This window comes from Octopus sinensis, linkage group LG1 (assembly GCF_006345805.1).
Source record: "Octopus sinensis linkage group LG1, ASM634580v1, whole genome shotgun sequence".
In the NCBI taxonomy this organism is placed as follows: domain Eukaryota; kingdom Metazoa; phylum Mollusca; class Cephalopoda; order Octopoda; family Octopodidae; genus Octopus; species Octopus sinensis.
In genome coordinates this window covers 61,514,673-61,535,432 of record NC_042997.1, presented here as the reverse complement: position 1 = coordinate 61,535,432, position 20,760 = coordinate 61,514,673, and the positions used below count along the sequence as shown (strand labels likewise).

The following is a 20,760-nucleotide window of genomic DNA, read 5'->3' as shown; positions in this document are numbered from 1 at the left end:
TACAGCTTTAAGTAATACAAGATGTGATACAGGGTTGTTAATATAATAAAAACTTTGAATGGGTAGAGAGTGGGTAGATGACAATTACAGCTAGTATTCAACTACATAAATGTGATGGCATAAGTATAACATGCGAGTTTGATATTTCGAAAACCATATAGTTGTCGATATTACTTATCCTCAGGCCAGCTCTGACTGAGCAGACCTATGATCAAAGGCATTCAAGCCATAACCAACATGCAATTTTATTTATCCAGAATACATTGTTAAAAGTATCCATCTATATTTAAGATGGTATGGTGTAATATGGAGGGAGATTTGGTTGCTTTTTCTATCAACTCTAGTGACAGAGACTATTTCATTGAGAAACCAAACTATAAATGGAGAGGATTTTGTCAATTAACAGAACACCACTATTATTGACTACTGCAAATGTAAAGGTGTTTGTATATATATAATATATATATATATATATATACAGAGAGAGAGAGAGAGAGAGAGAGAGAGAGAGAGAGAGAGAGAGAGAGAGAGAGAGAACAAAGTCAGTTTTTATTTAATTTTCTCTAATCTGAGAGAAACGAGCAGTACTACTCCCATGCTGACGATGACAGTAGGGGTAATGTTCAGTTTTAACTTTCAGAGGCTGGTACCTTCAGAGAAAACGAATATGGACAGAAAAAGAGATGCAGAGATCTGAAGTGGAATGATGGGGTGAGGTGTTTAGCGTGGGATTTGTTGGATAAAAGACAATGCAGAGTGATGACAAAAGAATGAAAGGTAGGCACAGGACAGAAGAATGATATAGTATGTCAGTGTACCAGTGGTTGAAACATGTTGGTAACTGATATTTGTCAATCAATCAATTAGCTTTCATTTGAATAAGGTATACAATGTTTGTGAATGGAACAGTGAGCAGTATTCCATTATGGATCGTATTATGGTGAGCAATAGTTTAAAGACAAAAATTTTTTAATTCTTAAAGTGGCTTAGAAATTGTTATTTCTGAATAGTTTTTTTCTAACATCAGCTCAAATTTCATGATCTAATACCGTTAAAAGAGAAAATTCATTTCTTGAGACAGCAGCTGTTTTAACCATTTATCATTCAGATTATTTTGTCAAATGTAACGCTTTTTCTTTCACACTGTTCTTAATCATGTGTTATCTCATAGCTCTGGAATTTTCATGATATGATTGTATATTTTTATAATGGCATTGAAGGGTAGGTGTGAAAGGCTGGATCTGGTTGGTTAGAACATAAAACAAGCGGCATATATGGGCCATAAAACAAGTAGCATATACAGTTGGTTTAAATGCTAAGGAGTTAACCCTTTTGATATCAACTTGTCTAAGACTGCTCCTGAGTCTATGATACTAAATTCCTGTTTTAAAAGTTATCTGAATTAAAAACTGCCATGAAAATTTTATGTTAATTTATGATACAAACTAAGGCAGCAAGCTGATAAGATGTTAGCATGCCAGTCAAAATGCTTAATGACATTTCTTCTGGCTTTACATTCTGAGTTCAAATGCCTTTCATCCTTTTTGGGGTTGATAAAATAAGGAGCAGTTAAGCGCTGGGGTTGATGTAATTGACTTGCTTGTCTTCTAAAAATTGCTGGCCTTGTACCAAAATTAGAACGAAAAAATTTATGTTCCAAGCACTAGATTAATAATGACAAATTTCTTTTACTAAATTCTTTATCTCTTTTATCTTTTAGTTGAATGAATTGAACCCAGTACTTATTTTTCTTTTAAGCCTGGCACTTATTCTATCAGTCTCTTTTGCTGAACTACTACATTATGGGGAGATAAACTCACTGAAATCAGTGTACTTCAAGAGAAATTGGTAACAACAAAAGGGTTAAGATGAGAAATTTCATAGTCCTAAAGAGATAGCTCAACCTTTCTCATGGTAATATCACTGATTCTGTAGGGCAAAAAGGCATGAGAGTAAGAGCAACTAAATTTGTTTATCATGAAATTTACTCAAATTTCATGATTTAATATTCTTCAGAATGTGAAATACTTTAATTTTGGAGAACACACTCTCTGAAGTTATAAAAGAGTGGATGAAGTTTGAGTTTGTATTATCAAATGGAACTACAGGCATCTTTCAACTTATATCATGGTGTTATGCTTTTTTTTTTTTTACTTTACATCATTTTTATTTAAAGAAATATATGGTAGAAATAAGCTTCAACTTCAGTCAAATTATCCAACAAAGATATTTAAAAGCACAAAATTTTTGAAAAAACACCAAAAACCAATACTGAAATGGAAAAATCAAATAAAACACATGTGAAAATATGTATAAACCGTTTATTAAAAGAGATATAAGCTGATAAATATTTTTAAATGTTTTTCATATTATGTCATTTTTCAATTTAAGTTGCATGTCTTGGAACCAAATTACAAACTTAAGTTGATGTATGCCTGTAGCTATAATGAGGAGTACTTGATAACAAAAATACAAAACTTGAAATTTTTGCTCTAGAAAAGTATCTGACAATCATATGTTCAGTTACTTAAGAAGGCAATAAAGATGCCAGGTGAGTGATTTGTGAGAGGAGATAAAATAATATATGATTTAGGTAAGTGTAAGTAAGTTTAACCAGTATTCTTAGTACATGACTTACTCAACCTTCTCTCTTCTTTCTTTTACTCTTGAATGGCTGTGTGGTAAGCAGTTTGCTTTTCAACGACATGGTCCTAGGTCCAGTCCCACTGTGTGGCAACTTGGGCAAGTGTGTTTTACTATAGCCTCAAGCTGACTAAAAACTTCTGAATGGATTTGGTAAACAGAAAGTGAAAGAAGTCTGTCATGTGTACACACATGTACATGTGTATCTGTGTTTCTCCCTGACCACTTCTGGCCAACCAGTGTTATTGTGTTTACATCCTTGTAACTTAGTGGTCCAGCAAAAGAGACTGATGGAATAAGTACCAGACTTTAAAAAATAAGTACTAAGGTTAATTAATTTGACTAAAATTATTCAAGGTAGTGCCCTAGCATGGCAACAGTCTAATGACTGAAACATTTAAAAGATAAAAGATATGATAAATTCAAGACTGTCCACTGAACTATATTCCAACAAGCAAAACTACACTTCAACCTCAATTGGAATTTACAGTTTTGAATCCCCTAAGAGGGTGTTTAATACATGAAAAACGGAGGGACAATGGGGCAAAGAGTAAAGTATCTTGATATACAGTAAAAAAAATTCAACAGTTATGGATCTTATAATGAAATTATTCATATACATATTGAGAGAAATTCAGTATTGTACAGGCAGTGTAAGCTTACTGCATAGGAGCTGTAGAGTAGCTGTTGTTGATGTTTAGCACCAAAATCAATCCCAATTAAGCAAGCTTATGCTTAAACAATCTAGCCATGACCATCATGCATTAATTTCAGTTGCAGTATAACTAAGACAACACAATCAATCATAGGCTTAATTTTTTAAAAACATTAGTGTGTGATTTATGAAAGATGTGGTTGCTATTTCTTGCAAGATGAATGACAACATGAAGATTCTCACATCAGCTTATGCAGTAAATTGTTATCCTTATCATAGAAAAGGAGATTAAGAGTGGTTTTTACCAATCTCTCTCTCTCTCTCTCTCTCTCCACACACACACACACATACACTGGCATATAAATATGAACATGCATAGCATGATAGAAACCTTTTTCATACACAGCTGCTTCAGTGCAGAATACACATGACAATAACAATGAAAGACAATGGCCTGTATGTCATGTCAAGGAAACAAAACTTTCCATATCAATCAAAAGTCTTTAAGATGCATGATCAAACTTGTCAGACTTAGTTAATTGGTAATTAATTAATCAGCTGAATGTGATTGATGGGAAGAAAATTCAATAAAAAAATATTAACTGTTTAAGATAATTCAACAGGTTTATTACTAACTTTCACTTTTCTGCCCTGAATGAGGACTGAGATGAGATTGATCAAAGATAATATTTGTATATTTATATAACAGAGTGTGAATATAAACAAAGAAAACAGGAGAAAAAAGACTAAAAACTGAATGAAAGGTAGGACTGTTTTCTTTATAAAACAACCAAGGGGGGAAGGGTTGTGTACAGGGCCTTCCTAAATTGGCTGTAGGATCTAAACTAGTTGCAAACCCCAACTAGAGAGGTGAAATTGATTCACTTCTTATTGAACTGGAGCATGTGGAAATCAGTGTCTGTAGGACAAATACAGATGGAGAAGGAATTCTTAGAGGTTGCAAAGTTTTGCGAAGTGTTTAATGTAAAGTGTGGGAGGTAAGACACACTAAAGATAAAGAGAGGTGAACAGATGTGTATGCTGAGTGGATCTAGATGGAGAAGGTATGCAGTTATAATATTTAGTGCAAAGTTTTCTCATAGTAGCAATAGATGAATCAATGTGGAAACAAAAAAGAAAGTTTGTGAACTAGTGATTGCAGTGTGTTGGTAATTAAACCTTTGGCATTTAGTTGATTTGTTTTCTTCTGGAAGTGGTCTAGAATGTGTGCATGCGTGTGTGTGTAGCATAAACTCCATCGAAGATACTATCAACATCATCTAATGCCCACTTTCCCTGCTGATATGGGTTGGACAGAATTTGTCAAGGTGGCTTCTCTACAGGTGGATGCCCTTTCTGTCACCAACCCTCACTTGTTTTCAAGCAAGCTAAGATTTCCCCCATGACCTGACATGTTTTCATAGAAGATTGGAAACAAAAAGACACTCACTACTTACATGACAAAATCTAATATAGGTCTTATTTGAACTTTATGGAATGGTCTCATTTTAAGCATAGGAGGGCATATCATTAAATGTGATGGAAAATAGGTTGTTAATATACAGAAGCAAGGAATAGTGAGAGATATAACCAAACCTTGTGATACTATCTGTATGAACAAAGAGTGGGCCACTAGTGAATTCATAGTGCAATGCTAGGAAGCTTTCAACTCAAAAGATACATGTAGTAAATTGGCTGAGTCATAACTGCATAGGACAAAATGCTTTGTGGTCATTTGTTCTGGATCTCTATATGCTGAGTTCAAATCCCACTTTGCTTGTTATTCTTTCAGAGTTCACAAAAATAGAGTACCAGTCTTGGGTGGAATTGGAAGAATTATTGAAATGGTGAAATGGAAGACAAGATGTCTGGTATTTGTTCAAGATTTTTGTATTCTGAATTCTTAGGTGGTAGCTTTATTCTTTGCCCAGTTTAAAACAATTCCCTGGTCCTAAGAGGCCTTTAGTGAAATTCACTATGTTGAGGCATTCAGGTTAGGTCTCTGGTTTGTGAATAACTTCCTCTCTTCCTACTAGTTTCAGGATCCTGAAAACATAAAAGGCTATGAGCATTGCTCTTCTCTCCCTAACTAAAAGGGTTAAAAACAGATATAGCCCATAGGCATAGCTAAGATTCTGATTTGCAAAATTCTCAAGTGTGAATGACAACTGGTGAATGACTAAGGAAAGTGATGAAAAGGATGGAGAGAGACTCAAATAGATGAAAAAAATACATTCAGTATACTTTGGATAGCCTAGAGCTTGAGTATTAATCAAAGAGAGATAGCAGAATTAGTGCATCAAATAAAAATACTTTGTTAAATCTCTTTACACCTAGTTTGACTTCACCATTCTTCCATTATGATATCAATAAAATAAATACCAAACAAATTACTAGGGTCAATGTAATCATGTAAAAATCCTTGAATCTGATGACCGGTATAGAGAGAAATTACAGAGAAAGTGAGAGGAGTGAGATAAAGAGACAGAAGGAAGGAAGGAAAAAGTGAAAAGACAAAACAGGTGAGAAGAGACAGAAAGTAAGAGAAAGAATGAAAGAGAGAGGAGAAAAGAGGAGGGGTAGAGTGACAGAAGAGAAAGAGAATGGAAAAAAAGAATATTGTAATTTTTTAAATGAGTGAAAGTATCAAAGAGAAAATGAATGAAGGAACAAAAGGTGAGAGAAATATGGCCAGGGTGGAGTGGAAGTTGAAGAGTGATAGGATTTTTAGAGGAATTGACAGATACAAGTGATAACTACAAATAACAAACATATACTATCAATGGATGATGATGGGTTGGTGGTGTTTGGTCATGATAAAATGATAATGAGGATGACACTGACAACAATGCTGACAATGATTAAAATGATGCTGACGACAACGATAATGAAAAATGATGATGATGGTAGTTGTAGTCCTGGTAATAATGATAATGTTGGTAGTGATGATGACGATTGCAGTCCTGGTGCTAAGAATAATAGTGATAGTGGAGACAATGATGTTGATTTTTATGTCTGACAATGATGAGGAAAGCAATGCTGTTTACTCAGGTTTGCAATTCGAAAATTCAACAAAAGATTTAAACAATAATTCAATTTCTATCAACCATCCTCTGTTTGTGATTTACATGAATGATTGGATTATCTGGTCAAAATGCCACTCGATCAGTATTAATGAAAGCTATTCAAACACAGCAATTGTTGCTACCAAAATAAAATCTATGCACATTTATATGTACCTGGCATTAATTTAATCCTGTTTCTATCCTATAAGAAGACATCTATTATAGCTGCAGTTTTATAAAACATGCATTTTATCCATCATCTACTGGAAGGCTACAATGGTATTACACACATTTGTAAGATATGAATTAATGCTATGAAAATCTAGATGGGTACATATCCACAGGTATACATACACTTTTACAAATAAACAGAAATGTATACACAATTGGTAAAATCAAAATACATGCATTTGCTTCCAGTCATTTTAATTTTATTCTTAAAGTCTTCTTCAGTCATGACTAATCATTGGCTTTTGCACTTGAGAAAGTTTCTAATCAATGCAGAGATCTGGGAAAGCTCTTGATGATGGTGATGATGATGATGATGAGGAGGAGGAGGAAGTTGCCCATACATGTAAGACTCACCTCCTCACAACACGTGTTGTCAAAAGAAAGGCAGCTTGGCACCAGTGTCATCACAGGCATTGCTATCAGAAAGTAAATAGGTGGATCAGTTACCACAAGCCAGCATTCCATCCAATGCTGTAACAATTCAGCTACATTGGATAGCTACATTTTATGGACAACCACACAAGGATGAAAGTTGCATCTGCATCCCTGACTGGATGTTTATATCCAGCATGCATTGTATGCAAAAGCAGTGAGCTACAAAGGGTGCAGTTTATTACTGTTTCCTTGTCAACGAAATGTCTGCTGGCTCTATATTTTTGAAGGTGTGTGAATAAGAGATATCCTGTAATTGAAAATCAGGTAAGGGTTAGAAGCATGAAGGGCATTCAGCTGTAAACCAATGCCTAAATGAAATATATATGACTAACTTCTTCTAGAATGGAAAAACAGAAGTAAAATCAAATGAACAAATATGTAGTGAGTTATTAGTAATATCAGACAATGCTCTTGGGCAAGGAAGTTTACTTCAGTCACATCAATATGGATGGAATTTTAATACCAGTAGGATATCAAAACATCCATGTAAGTGAAATAGTGGAAAAATACATTGAGGTTTTAACTGATAAGTGTATACTTCATGATGTTTCAGTCTATTCATCTGTAAACGAATACCAACCTTGAATTAGTGCAGCTTTGCTGTCTTCTGGCTATCATATCCACAATGTTCTACTGTTACTGGGATGGCAGAGCATGTTTGTATCTGCTCATAGCTACGCTGGTAGCTAAAACAATTAGTGAATGTGTGTTACAAGCTGCCATATTGAACTCACTTGCAAATGATGGATGGATGGATAAATAGACAAATAGATGGATGGATAGATAGACAGATAAATAGATGGATGGATAGACAGGCAGATAAATAAATGGCTGGCTGGCTGGCTGAATGAATGAATGGATAGATGGATGGTTGGCTGGATATGCATAGCTTAGTAATCACTTGCATGTGAGTATGATTTGGTAGCTTATATCTTGCTTTCATGTGGAAGTTTGTTCTTGTGCATGTGTGCATGTCTGTGTGCATATACATGCACACATGCAGGGCAGACTTCCACACAGCATCTGTTTCATAAATTTCCCTCAAAAGGCATTAGTCAACCTCATGCTATAAGGAAAGTTCTGTACAGTAGGATGGAACCTGGTACAGTGGGATGGAACCTTGCAAAGTGAACTTCTTAACCATACAGTCATGTTTGCATCCAAGCAAAGCAAACAGCAAAATCAAAATTAAGATTTAAACTATACAACTAAGCTAAACTGAATAATGTTTTAATAAACTACTTATAGTATAACTGAGCAATACTAAGCCATGATAATATGCTAAAAGTAATTTTAATTATATAAGTCTTCAAGCCTGAAACTATTTATATAAGTAGGAAAATAAACAGAAGACATAGTTAAGTATTAATTGTAATATAAATTCCTAGCCTAAAGAAAAGTGTTCACTTCTTTCATGTAATTATATTTTAAAATTAAGCAAAGTTGCTAGAGTTTTCATTATTGATCCATTTTTGACAGACATGGACACATACACCACGTATACACCTTTGTGTGGTCTGTATGTGTATGTATATATGTGTATATATATATATACTGGCACAGGCATGGATGTGTGCTTCCAAACCACATGGTTCTGGGTTCAGTCCCATTGCATGGCAGCTTGAGCAAGTGACTTCTACTATGGCCTTAGACTGACCAAAATCTTGTGAGTGGATTTTGTAGATGGAAACTTGAAAGAAGCCCATCATATACATGTGTGTGTGTGTGTTGTGCATGCACATATGTGTGAGGTGTGTGTGTGTGTGTGTTTGTGCCCTACCACTGCTTGACAGTGTTTCTTGGTGTGTTTCTGTCTTTGTAACTTAATGATTTGGTCAAAGAGATCGATAGAGTAAGAATTTTTAGTCAAATGAATTGACTCCAGTAATTATTTGTTTTTCTAAGCCAAGACCATATTCTATCAGTTTCTTTTGGAAAACAGCTAAATTACAAGGATGCAAACACACCAACACCAGTTGTCAAGCTGTGGTGGGGGACAAACATAGAAACAAAGACATACACACACACACGTATGTATACACCATGGGCTTCTTCCAGTTTCCATCTACCAAATCCACTTGCAAGGCTTTGGTTGTCCCAAGGTTCTAGCAGAAGACACTTGTCTAAGTTTCTTACCACAAAGCCAATCCATGTCAATATAACTGCTTATAAGTAATAATGTTTTCATTTTTGTTTCTTTTTCATAAAGGCATAGAGGTTCACTGAAATGCTATCTAGGCTGATAACACAGGGCTTTTCTTTGTGTAAAAATAAACACTATGGAACATATGTGAAAACTGTGCAACTACACTGAATGTGGAAGTTCAGTGGGGGCTGGATAAAGTGAGTATGAAACAGTGAGTGTGTTATATTAATCTGCTTAAAAGATAGAAAGTGTGTTGGAAATGGTTGGGTATTAAAGGTATCAGCTGTTGTATGCAAGAGGATTATAGGTAAGTTTACCACCACCAATTAACCACAAGGGAAGTACACTGCCATCAATTCACCAAGAAGAAAGTTCACTATGAGGAAAGTTTATCAAGAAAATATATTCATAGTATCTCACCAATAATAGTTAAAATTATTATATTGGAAAAAACACAAAAAAACAGTGAATTGATGATGGTGAACTTACCAAACATGATGCAGGAGCAATGACTGTGATAGGATGGATAATAAATATTAGTTGAAAATGTGATGTGAGCTATTGGAGGAAAGTACTTGTGGAAGAAGATCAAAAAAGTCATGGGAATAAGTGTAATCAGATTCCAGGATGCTAGGCTTCAAAGATGAAATTATAAAATATCAATGTGCTTGATAATATGCTGTTTAGCAGACTTCATGCTAACACGGAAAAGTAGACATTACAACATTACCAACAACAATAGTATTTTGTAAATAGTCTACAATGCCAGCTTAGTCAAAATGGTGTTTTTAAAAAATGTAATTTAGACACACTTGCAATGATATCACATTAAGAAAATGTTAGTTAGTTAGTTAGTTAGTTAATTTGGCTCAAAAGCAAATAGCAAGGCCATGTAGGGGGACATGGAGTTAAGTACAGGGTGGTGTTCATGTAAAGAGTTCAGGCTACTTCAGGTCCAGGGAGGCTTTGAACAAAGCGGTCGTCGGCATCTTCACCATCTCGTCTGGCAGCTTGTTCCACGGATCCGCAACCCGGACGGAGAAAGCTCCTCTCCTTCGATTGAGATGAAATCGTCGCAGGTAGAGCTTTTCGGAATGACCCTGCAGCCGATGCTCTGGAGCAGGAGTGAAGAACAGCTCTTTCGAGAGGTTACACTTTCCGCTTATGATGTTGTGGGCGAGAATGAGATCACCACGGCGGCGGCGTTTTTCAAGAGAATAAAGGTCGAGCGTCCTCAGCCTTTCTTCGTAGGACAAATTTTTGAGACCATGAACCATGCGGGTAGCCAGCTTCTGGACTCTTTCGAGATGCTGTGTGTCTTTGAGGAGATAAGGAGAAGAGGCTTGAATCCCATACTCCAATATGGGTCTCACCAGCGTGACATAGAGTGGTAGGAATATGGCTGCTGTGAGCATTCCGAATGACCGTCGAATCAAGAACAGAATTCCGCGTGCTTTGTTAAACCAGTTCTCATCTGATCATCAAAATTAAGCAACACTGAAACAAGACGACCACTTGGGAGACATGGCTTGGTGGTTAGGATATTGGGTTCACAAACATAAGGACATGGGTTAAATTCCTGGACCTGGCAGTGAGTTGTATCCTTATGCAGCACACTTCATTTCACATTGTGTATTCTAAGATACTTAGCTGCAAATGAGTATCAACCTAGTACTGGTGCTGCTCTCTCTCCCTCCATCTGTCACATCCTTGATGTTCTACTGGGCCCAAGGGTGGGAGTCTAAGATGGTGCCTACCTTTGCTCATAACTACATAGGTACCTAAAACTAGTGCCATCTTAAGGTATTGGAACAGTGAGTAGTGAGCCCAGAGGCCTGACAAGTCTATGAGCCAAATTTTAATCCATGTAGTGGTGGTTTGTTGTCAATAAATAAATACTGTTGAGCGTAGTGCATAGATTTGCCCTATAATGCTGCTAAGGTAGCCATGCCTAAAACAATTAACCAAAAGTATGGTACAAGCAACCTGGTCATACCCACTTATGAGTGAAGGGTCAGACTTTTCTTCTCAAATTTTTTGATTAATAATGTTTATTAATAAATATTTTTGCACAACACAACATACATAAGAAAATCTGTGATAAATTTAATATATCATCTTTATCTTTTGCTTGTTTCAGTCATTGGACTGCAGTCATGCATGGGACACCACTTTGCAGTGTTTAAATGAACTGATCGACCTCAGTACTTATTTTTAACGAAGTCTGGTGCTTATTCTATCAGTCTCTTTTGCTCAATGGCTAAGTTATGGGGATGCAAACAAGCTAACACTGGTTGTCAAGTGGTGGAAGTGGGACAAATACAAATATAAAGACATACACATGCACAACAGGCTACCACACAGTTCTGATCTTCTTAACAAGGCATTGATCACTTACAAAGCATTGGTCAGCTAGAAGCAATAGTAGAACACACTTGTCCAAGGTGCCACCCACTAGGACTGAACCTGAAACTATGTGATTGCAAAGTGAGCTTCTTGACCACATAACCTAAAGTAACCCTTTACCATCTAAAGCAGCCATATCTGGCCCAAACATTCTACATGTTTTATGTTCAAAAAGGCCAGATCCAGCCTCTCACATCCACCCTACAATGTCATTCTAAAGATAAATACTCACATCATTTAAATCTTGAAGCTATGAAATATTGCATGATTAATTCAAAACAATGTGAATAAATGTTGCACTTGACAGAGCAGCTTGAATACTAAAGAATTAATACAGTTAAACTTCACTGTGAAAACTTAAAACAAATGTAAATATATGTCATTATTGCTGTCATCATAAAATGTGCTTAGAATTGTTTATTATTTTGTAATAAAGTATATAAGTTAAACATAGTTATAACTATATTAAATTTATCTCAGGAGAATTTTTCAAGTTTGAATCTCTTCAAACTACAAAGGACACAATCATGCAATAGGAATTTTACATGTTTTTAACTAAACAAATTTTGTCCTTGTTGTGGTGTGGTGATGTGTATGCCTCAATGAATCTGAGAGCTATAACAGTGGTGTGCATGTTTCTGGTAGGGTCTCCCATGTTGAACCCCTACCTAGAAGAAAGCAAAGTTACAGAAGCATCATCATCATCATTTAACGTCCGTTTTCTATGCTGACATGGGTTGGGCAGTTTCACTGAAAACTGCTAAGCTGGGAAGCTACACCAGGTTCCAATCTAATTTTGCATGGTTTTTACAGCTGGATGCTCTTCCTAACACCAACCACTCCAAGACTGTAGTGGATGCTTTCCATGTGCCATCAGCATGGATGCCAGTTATGAAACACCAGCTTATCAAGTCTTCTCAAGCATGGTATATTGCCAAAGATCTTGGTCACATGTCACTGCCTCTGCGAGGCCCAAAATTCGAAAGATGCTTTTTACATGCCAGGTACATGACAATGGTATTGGCCATGACTATCAATAATATTTCAAAACCAATAAGATCTGGGAGAGGAATACCTTCTATCAAGAGAAACATGATGTCAGGACCAGATCTGGAATCAACAAGGGAGGTGGAAGGAAGGATGCTCTAAAAATAGCCAGAGGTAGGACAGATAGGATACTGAGGCAGACCTGGAAAAGCAGGGATCCAACTAGAGGCAAGCAAAAAAGACAGCCCAGAGTCAAGTATAGTGGAGGAAAGTCACTGATGGCCAATACTCCATCATCATCATTTAACGTCAATCTTCCATGCTGGCATGGGTTGGACGGTTTGACAGGAGCTGGCCAGGTTGAAGACTACACCAGACTACTGTGTCTGTTTGGCATGGCTTTTACAGCTGGATGCCCTTCCTAACACCAAGCACCCCATAAAGTGAACTGAGTGATTTTTATGCAGCACCAACACAGGTGAGGTCAGTTTTGGCATGTTTTTACAGCTGGATGCCCTTCCAAATGCCAACCACTTCATAGTGTGGACGGATACTTTTTACATGGCACCAGCAGGGTAACCAAGTAACTTGCAAGACAAGGAATTTTGAAAGAGGAGGGAACATTGGAGGAGGTGATCTTGTCAGATGATGAAAGGTTAGAATGTGACAAAGAGACAGAGAGGCAGAAACAGGTGTCTTGCTATAAAGGAGATACATGATTTCCTGGCTCCATAGGGAACAAAAAGCTTCAGAAAGAAAGGCAGTGTTAAATGATGGCTGTGGTAATGTTAAATGATAGTTATGGTAATTTACCATCAAATAATTGGTAGTTTAATATCTTAACTTCACAGTTACTGGGTTCATTAAGTAAATTTATACCAGGTGTCTCGCCTGAGCATAACTGCCTCACTTCCTTTTATCCAATCCATTTTAGAGACTCTGTAAAGATTCAAGGTTGTTGCTCTTCTTCTTCTGGGTAAGCCATTAAAAATAATATAGACTGTGTGGCTAAGCAGTTCACTTTCCAAGCATGTAGTTTTCAGTTCATTCCCAGGGTACAGCACTTTTGACGTGTCTATTATAGCCAAATGACAGTCAATGTCTTAAGGGCAAATCTGGTAGACAGAAACTGCACAAAGCCCATTGTACATGTGTGTGCGTGTGCGTGCACACATTTATGTGTATGTGCATGTTTACATTCTACACTGAGCTGAGCTATGGCTGGTGTTGTTTGTTAACATTTCCTGGGTAACAAATTGCTAGGTAGTTCTCTATTTTCAAAGATGAGTGAAATGAAAAGCTTCCTAACTTGAGAAAGGGATAAAAGTTAACAACAGGAAAAACACCTGGCTGTAAAACAATGCCTTGATATGTTTCTTTATTAGCCACAGAGGGCTGAACACAGAGGGGACAAATTACAAAGTAGAGCTTTTCTTTTTGGGGAGAAAAAAATAAATAAATAAATAAAAAGGGGTGTAGGTTTTCGATCAAAAGGGATCATAAAAAAAGAGAAAAAAGAAAAAAAACCGATCAATAGGGATCATGTATCACAGAAATGTCATGATGTAGAAAAGCCTATGGAAAAGGCCATGGTAACCTTGGTAACTGTCTGTTTTAAATTTTTCCGGGTTCATAGGATTATGCTCAAGGTGGCTTTGTCATTCATATGTGCCATCTTTGCTACATTCACCCATCTTTTTTTTGAAACATTCGCTAGACAAAACTTGCCTCTCTACTCTCACTTTCTTTTTCAAGTGATACTTGAAGAAGTTGATGAGAGATTGACCAGGGAGGAAAGTGTTTGTCTTTAATCCTTTCAGACGCGTCTACCAGATACATTCTTTCGCCATAGTCACAAGTATGATGAAAATAGCTCTTCCTTCCAGTTTGAAGGAAGGAGGAGTGACGATATTGACAATAGACTCGGCAAAACAATGCCTTGATAAGATGCATTCATTTAACCATGCTAAAAAAAAATAGCAGTTGTGAAGCAAACAAACATCAAAATACACACACATAATTACCTGCTTAAATGAAATGCTGCAATTTCTCCATTGTGTCGATCCTGTCCTGCATATGGAGGACCTTCAATCACTTGGTCTCTTTCAAACCTACAAATACATATAACAATAGAGCCATTAGCATCCCTGTGAAGTAGAGAGAGAGAGAGAGAGAGAGAGAGAGGAGAGAGAGAGAGAGTGAGAGAGAGAGAGTGAGTGAGTGAGTAAGTGAGTGAGTGAGTGAGAGATGGAAACACAGTATAATATGAATACACGTGTTCAGTATTGTGTCTCTTTTATGTTTATATTGTTGTTTAACCCCAAGTTAACTCTGAATGAGTAGGCCTATGATCTGTATCTGTACATTCCTACCAGGTTGCTGAAAAATAGAGTCATTAGTATTCCTGTGATGTAGAAAGAGAGATATGGAAATATGATATAATATGTATGTATATGTTCAGTATTGTGTGTCTTCTATGTGCATATTGATGTTTAGCCCCAGGTTAAACCTGAATGAGTATCCCTGTGATCTGTGTACATATTTCCTACTGAATCTCCTTCCTTGCCAAATTTGGTATGATGTATGAAAAATTTGGCAGCTATTTCTAGTAAATTGAGCATTTATTTTCAAATGCTATGAAATTTAGGATATTTTCAGTTGTTTTAGGACTGCATACTGTTCCAAAACCTTATCAGTGGATATCAGATTAGATATTAGATGTGGCTGTGGTAAGTAGTCTGCGTCCCAACCCCATGACTTCAGGTTCAGTCCCATTGCATGGCACCTTGGACAAGTGTGTTCTACCATAGTTAGGCTGACCAAAGCTTTGTGAGTGGGACAGCCAGTGTTGGTTTGTTTACATCTCCATATCTTAGAGGTTTGGCAAAAGATCCCGATAGAATAAATACCAGACTCTGATAATTGTGAAATCAAATATTTTAATAATTGCAATGCATATATATTTCAATATTTGATAATTGCAATGTAAGTAAAAGTTAATATCTGATAATTTCAATAATTCTTAATGAAATATTCAGTAACTGTAATGCATGTGGAATTAAATATTTGGTAATTGTAATGCATATAAAAATTAAATATTTCATTTGGCATCTATCAAAATGAAAATTAGATTGCCATTAAGGAGTACATGCATTTGTGTGTACATATGCATGCACATGCCTTATCTTGTATCCTTTAGCAATAATCTAGTGTAAAGGAGATCTGAGGCTTTGTAATAGAGTAATTGTTCATCATCATCATCATCATTTAACGTCTGTTTTCCATACTAGCATGGGTTGGACGATTTTGACTGAGGGCTGGCAACCAGATGGTTGCACCAGGCTCCAGTCTAGATCTGGCAGAGTTTCTACAGCTGGATGCCCTTCCTAACGCCAACCACTCCGAGAGTGTAGTGGGTGCTTTTTACGTGCCACCTGCACGGGGGCCAGTCAGGCAGTACTAGCAATGACCTCGCTTGAATCTTTTTACAGGTGCCAGTGAAGCGACGTTGGTAACGATCACGCTCGAATGGTGCCCTTTTATGTGCCACAGGTACGGAAGCCAGTTGGCTGCTCTGGCAACGATCACGCTCGGATGGTGTACCCAAGAAGTTTTTATTATTATTATTGTGTGTGTGTGTGTGTGTTCAAGACTGAAGAATTCTGTTAAGAATAATGGTGCAGACAATAAGCAGAATATTGAGGCTAATATACCAAGTTGTACATTATAAAGCTAAGTAATAACTTTTTTCTATTTAATCAGAGGGGGAAAGAGTGTAACACCTAAAGTTTCATTTTTGAAGGCCTACAAGTTCAAACTGAGAGGAAGAAGTACTCTTCAAACTGAAGACCTGACTCCCAAATGCTTGTAATAACGTGGGGTCTGCTAAAGATACATAAGGGCCAGATGGTAGTATTAAACCATGTGTTGGATTAAGTCCACACTCACGGGTAATACAGTTTTAATGGCACATTTTTCTTATTAGATGATGGAATGAAAAACAGAATTAAATGTACTCAATAATTCACATTTTAATATTTCCACCTTCAGTAAAGCAGTGAGTTAGTAGACTTGTTAGCATACTGGGAAAAATGCTTAGCAGCAATTTGTCCATCTACATGTTCTGGGTTCAAATGCCACTGAGGTCGACTTTGCCTTTCATCCCTTTAAGGGTTGATAAAATAAGCATCTGTTGAACACTAGGGTCGATGTAATCAACTTACCCACACTCCTGAACATGATGGCCTTGTGCCAAAATTCAGAACCAATACTTCTGCTTTCAGTAAGGTGGTGAGCTGGTAGAATTGTTACTGAGCAAAATGCTTATCTGTATTTTGTCCATCTTTATATCCCAAGTTCAAATTCTGCTGAGGTTGACTGCTTTTCATCCATTTGGGATGTACCAGATGACCACTGGGGTCAATGTAATCAACTTACCCTCTCCCCTGAAATTACTGGCATTGCACCAGAATTTGAAACCAAAATTTCTACCTTCAGTGGAATGATATATGAAACCAAAGAAACACATTTTCTCTGAAGTAGTAGTAGTAGCAGCAGCAGCAGCAGCGGCAGCAGCAGCAGCAGCAATAACAACAATAATAATAAATACTTACTTTTTGAAAATACATTTGGCAATTTGTTTGAATTACATTTCTTTGCTTTGGAAATCTATTTACTATTATATATTTACAATATTGAATCATAAACCACATATTTGTATCATACATCCATCTGAAACTTTTATATAACTTATTACCAATATCAAAATACTAAATAATGCAAATCTTTGGTTAATTTTTTTAAAACAGGGAAGACTTAATATGAGGATAGTACTTTAAATATTCTCTTCTAGTTTGATATATCCACAGCTGCCCATTATGGTTTGGATTGAAGGTTATTTTATCTATATAGTTCAAATGTAGATTTCTGATATGAAAATGTTAAAATGCTTCAATGTTTTATTATTTATTACAGTAGCTGGAGATTTGAATAGCGTAAATTGAAGATATTCCAGGGTAGTTCAAATGCTAAAACATTTTTTACATGTATATGTATGCATTTATGAGGGCATGTTACATGCATATTTCAATGTAAGTGTGTGTGTGTGTATTTATGTATATACAGACACACCCATTTATGCACATATGCAGGAACTGTGATGGATATATATAAAGTGGAAATATGACAGGTTTTGACAAGCACAAACAGTTTCATTTGTGAAGAGTGCAATGAAACACACTAAGAAGACACAAAATATATACACATGTATGTATGTGTGTGTGTGTCTATTCACACACACGCACACACAATGAATTAAATACCGACAATAATCTCCATTCTTCACTTGCACTTTTTCATAAATCTTTTATCTTTTACTTGTTTCTGTCATCCGACTGTGGCCATGCTGGGGTACCACATTGATGAATTTTAGCTGAATGAATAAACCTCAGCATATTTTTTTTAAAGCCGGGTACTTATTCTATCTTAGTTATGGGGACATAAACATACCAATGCCAATTGTCAAGCAGTGGTGGAGACAAACATCGACACACACACATGCATACACACACACAATTGTCTTCTTACAGTTTCCATTTACTAAATCCACTCACAAGGCTTTGGTCAGCCTGAGGCTATAGTAGAAAACACTTGCTCAAGGTGCTAAGCAGTGGGACTGAACCTGGAACCATGTGGTTAGGAAGCAAACTTTTTACCACAGAGCCACGCCTGTGTATATATATATATATACTTACCCTCTCCCCTGAAATTACTGGCATTGCACTGTGTATATATATATATATATATATATATACACACACACACACATATATATATATCAGGGATGAAGGGTCTATGTATGCAATACATGTACTACGTGCCTTACTATTTTTCCCCAATAAATAATTTTTGTGCAATATATCATAATAGATTATTGATAATTTCCGCTAGATTCATATTTACTTTTATTTCACATTCTTTCATTTCTTAGTATAAAGCTGTCAAAAGAAACCTAGAGAAGAGAAAGCAAAATTTTTACTGCTTGCTTTCAATCATAATAAGAGTGGTGATGTTATTTTCTTTGTATTTTATTATTTTCAAAAAAGAAAACAAAAAAAAATGGGTGAGTGGTCAAGAAAGAGAAAAACAAAGAAAGCAGATATTTTACTGCTTGCCTTCCAGCCATGTTGTCAACATTTTTTGCTCTTGAAGTGCTGATGTTTTTACTGTCCTGTGCAGCAGAGATCAAAATCTTGCCTATTCAGAGAACTTCCTGAGATTTTCCTCACAGTGAGACAGATTTAGACATGAAAAGCATATTTAGTCAATTTACGAGTTTGTTTTATTGCTTTCTGATATATCTTGTATGATTATTTGGCATCGAAGAATACACATTTTATCTTTTATCTTTGACTTGTTTCAATCAGTAGACTGTGGCCAAGCTGGGGCACCACCTTAAATATTTTAAAGCCAGGTGCTTATTCTTTTGGGCTCTTGTGCCAAACTGCTAAGTTACAGGAACTTAAACACACCAACACTGGTTGTCAAGTGTTGGTGAAGGACAAACACAGACACAAAGACACACACACACACACACATATACAACCCTATTAAGTCCACCTACAAGGTTTTAGTTGGCCCAAGGCTATAGTAGAAGACTAGACCTGGAACCATGTGGTTGGAAATCAAACTTCTTACCACATATCCACACTTGCTTTCTAAAAAGATTTAACCAATGGAGAATTTTTTATCCCTTCTTAAAACCTGAATTCAGTCAAGTGACCCCAGAGTTTTCTTGACTATTTCCCACATAAAGCAAAAAGAAGAAACCAGCAGAGATAGATAGATAGATAGATAGATAGATAAAGAGAGAGAGAGAGAGAGAGAGAGAGAGTGTGTGTGTGTGTGTGTGTGTGAAATTAAAAAGTAAAGTTTTCATCCATTTGTTCATGCTAATACTTTAACATAGGCGCAGGAGAGGCTGTGTGGTAAGTAGCTTGCTAACCAACCACATGGTTCCGGGTTCAGTCCCACTGCGTGGCATCTTGGGCAAGTGTCTTCTGCTATAGCCCCGGGCCGACCAATGCCTTGTGAGTGGATTTGGTAGACGGAAACTGAAAGAAGCCTGTCGTATATATATGTATATATATATATAAGTGTGTGTGTATATGTTTGTGTGTCTGTGTTTGTCTCCCTAGCATTGCATGACAACCGATGCTGGTGTGTTTACGTCTTCGTCACTTAGCCTGTCGTATATATATGTATATATATATATAAGTGTGTGTGTATATGTTTGTGTGTCTGTGTTTGTCTCCCTAGCATTGCATGACAACCGATGCTGGTGTGTTTACGTCTTCGTCACTTAGCCTGTCGTATATATATGTATATATATATATAAGTGTGTGTGTATATGTTTTGTGTCTGTGTTTGTCCCCCTAGCATTGCTTGACAACCGATGCTGGTGTGTTTACGTCCCCGTCACTTAGCGGTTCGGCAAAAGAGACCGATAGAATAAGTACTGGGCTTACAAAGAATAAGTCCCGGGGTCGATTTGGTAGACTAAAGGCGGTGCTCCAGCATGGCCGCAGTCAAATGACTGAAACAAGTAAAAGAGTAAAAGAGTATTTAATTTTAGATATTTAAAGTTATTTAAAAAAGGTTACGTAAAAAAGTAAGCTAGCACCTAAATTATCTATTAGCATAAGCATTGATTCCTTTAAAAAGATTATAACCAAGGAGAATTTCTCATGCTTTCAATTGCCCCCAGGATAGCAAAACAGTCAATTAGTTCCATATTCTCTCTACTTTTCCCAACTTTGAAATAGATAAGAAGAATATTATCATTCTTGGAAAAGAGAAACTAAAGCTTAAGCTGAAAATCAAAACCAAAGTAGGCAGCATGGAATCATTATTTTGATTGAAAGTATTATGAATAGTTTGAGTGAATGATGAGAAACCCATTCTGAAGAAATTTTTCTGTTTTCCATGTCTGTTAGTTTGTCAGTATAAGAACAAATTTTCTCAGCTTTGAAGAGATATTGAAAAACGAATATCATTTTCAAGTGATATTCAAAACAAAATCAATTAATTGTATAGCTGTTTGTGTGTGTGTCTGTATGTATATATATATATTATATATATATATATATATATATATATATATATATATACACACACACACACACACACACACA

The 20,760-nt window shown here is 36.3% G+C and overlaps 1 protein-coding gene across 7 annotated transcripts in view; it reads right to left on the bottom strand.

Moving 5' to 3' along the window:
- Nucleotides 1–20,760, bottom strand: part of LOC115211004 (glycosaminoglycan xylosylkinase-like) — a 411,994-nt gene that overhangs the window by 45,813 nt on the left and 345,421 nt on the right. For all 7 annotated transcript variants that reach the window (XM_029779846.2, XM_036501526.1, XM_036501514.1 and 4 more), the window contains one exon: nt 14,593–14,679. In XM_029779846.2, coding sequence (XP_029635706.1) covers nt 14,593–14,679 — 87 coding nt within the window. The remainder of the gene's footprint in view (nt 1–14,592; nt 14,680–20,760) is intronic.